At 38.7% G+C, this 2,062-nt stretch overlaps 1 protein-coding gene across 1 annotated transcript; it reads right to left on the bottom strand.

Moving 5' to 3' along the window:
* Positions 1–20: 20 nt before the first annotated feature.
* LOC105315883 (alpha-tocopherol transfer protein-like) lies at positions 21–876 on the bottom strand (the record flags this gene model as incomplete). Its single annotated transcript, XM_011410648.2, has 3 exons — positions 604–876; positions 294–532; positions 21–155 (listed from the first exon to the last, which is right to left on the bottom strand). Coding segments are annotated over exons 1-3 (504 nt in total), but the record flags the coding sequence as incomplete, so codon positions are not given.
* Between the last annotated feature and the right edge of the window lie 1,186 nt (positions 877–2,062).

Raw genomic sequence — 2,062 nt, 5'->3', positions numbered from 1 at the left:
GGCATAAAAATAATGTCCACAATTACTCCCTCTCTCTCTCCTACTTGGGTTTCTTCATCCTCCAGTAGTTTATCGAGAATTAAAAGGACAGTTCTTATCATTCGTTCAGCTGGATCTTGCTCCATGTCCCATTTCTCTGGTCTAATGCATACCACCTAAAATAGAGTATTATTCAATTCCTTAAATTGATAGTTTTTAGATTATTTATTGATGGCATAATGGACTATTGAAACTGGCAATAAATGCAAAATTTCAATGCAACAAAAAATTACTATATTAAAAATATTCCCTACCTTTTCTCCATTCCTTGTCCTCCCATTCAACACATACAGTACCCCACTGCTAAGAATATGAGATAGGTTGGATGATGAATCGTCTTCACTGAATATCTTTCCGTAGTCTCTCCTTATTGTGTGGTATTTCATGTAGAGGGAGAGTGAACGAGACTGGTCAAACTTCTTTGCTCTGAGGAACCGCAAGAGAAAAGGAGAATCCTTTCTTTCAAACACAACACCTTCTAACTCTGGATCATCTGTTATTAATAATAATAATAATAAGGGTGTGTCTTTAATTAAAAATGGAGTTTTGCTTCTTTTAACTCACTCTCTTTCTCTTCTATGGCTGCCCTAAAGTCAGCAATTGCTTGCTCTCTAGTGTCTGGGTCTTCATTCAGCTCTCTCCTTGCTTTTTCAAGAGTTTCCCCATCAATAGAATTGCTGCACATTTCAGCCATTATGTTAGGTGTGGTCAAAGAGTGAGGTTCCGTATATTGTCGGTTGTGCTTTATACAAACTAGATCTACGATCTCAAGTCCGGACGTGTACAAAAACTACGGGGGCGCATACAGGTTACACACGAGGAAACACGTGGGAAAAATTCGTAAGCATCCGGAAGCGCGCAGCAATGTGTTTTGATAGTAAACAAACTGATACAGAAATATTTTAATAAATGAATTCAAGTATAATAATAATGTGGTACTATTAAATCACACAACACAGTTTTTGGGTACTTTGCAGTGACATACAACCTAAAATGGCAATAGCAATGAGTGCTAAAATCAATTTTACTTACCATTTTTTCTTTTCTGTAAAAGTAATCTGTTCCCACTTCTTGCTCAGGTTCCACCAAAAAGCAATGATGATAGTCTTCATCATTCTTATACCAGACTCTATCACCAGCAATGATGGCTGCAGCTCGACCTGCTCCTATAGCTGTCTCTTGCACTGGACGGTGAGGAAAAGATACCGTTATCAAGTTCATAGCTCTTGTTCTTGCTGCATTCATTTCGCGTAGGTACGCTGTGGGAACACTCATCTATGGAGCACTGCGCTGCGTGTTTGCATAGCTATGAATATGAAGACGCGCCCTATAATAAATCGCCCACACACTCACGTGGTGCGCATACAGGTTATTATATAAGGCGTGGTTTCTGGTTATTACATCAATTTTGCAATTTTGCAGCTCTCTTGTTGAAGTGGCACACAATCCCTTCCTGTTAGAATAGATGTCTTCAAAAAACAAGCGAGCTCCCTCCCCTTCATCATCTACTTCCTCTACTTCGACAGAACATTTAATAGTAGACATTACTAAAATCCTTCCCGGCCGAGGAATACAGCACGATTTGGCCGACATGTAAGTTTGCCTTCATTTTGCTACCTTAGCTCTTGAAGCTAACCGTCCAGAGTAGCTTAAGAGCTGATATATAGTATTTGTGTGTTATTTATGGCTTCTAGTAGATATACTATTTGATTTAACACTTATTAAAGTGGAATAGAAAGTTGTAATTATTATCATCATCATCATGCTGCTGCCCGTTCTTGTATTAGGAAATGATAAGATTAGCCACAAGCCGAACCCAATACTCCCCTATATGATGATAGCACCATCAAAACTATCATTATTATCTTCATTATTCATTATCATCGTCATTATCATCCTCATTAATCTCTCCTAGGTCTTTACAAAGTAACTCTAGTACCTCCAGTAGTAATATTGCTAGACGCAGTCAAGCTGCGGATAACCTAAATAGGACCCTCTTGTTCGGAGAGAGCGAAAGACCTGA

The sequence above is a fragment of the Amphimedon queenslandica genome, unplaced genomic scaffold (genome assembly GCF_000090795.2).
Source record: "Amphimedon queenslandica unplaced genomic scaffold, v1.1 AMPQUscaffold_7290_Cont20757, whole genome shotgun sequence".
NCBI classification, from domain to species: Eukaryota; Metazoa; Porifera; class Demospongiae; order Haplosclerida; family Niphatidae; genus Amphimedon; species Amphimedon queenslandica.
This window is presented reverse-complemented; position numbering and strand designations above follow the sequence as displayed.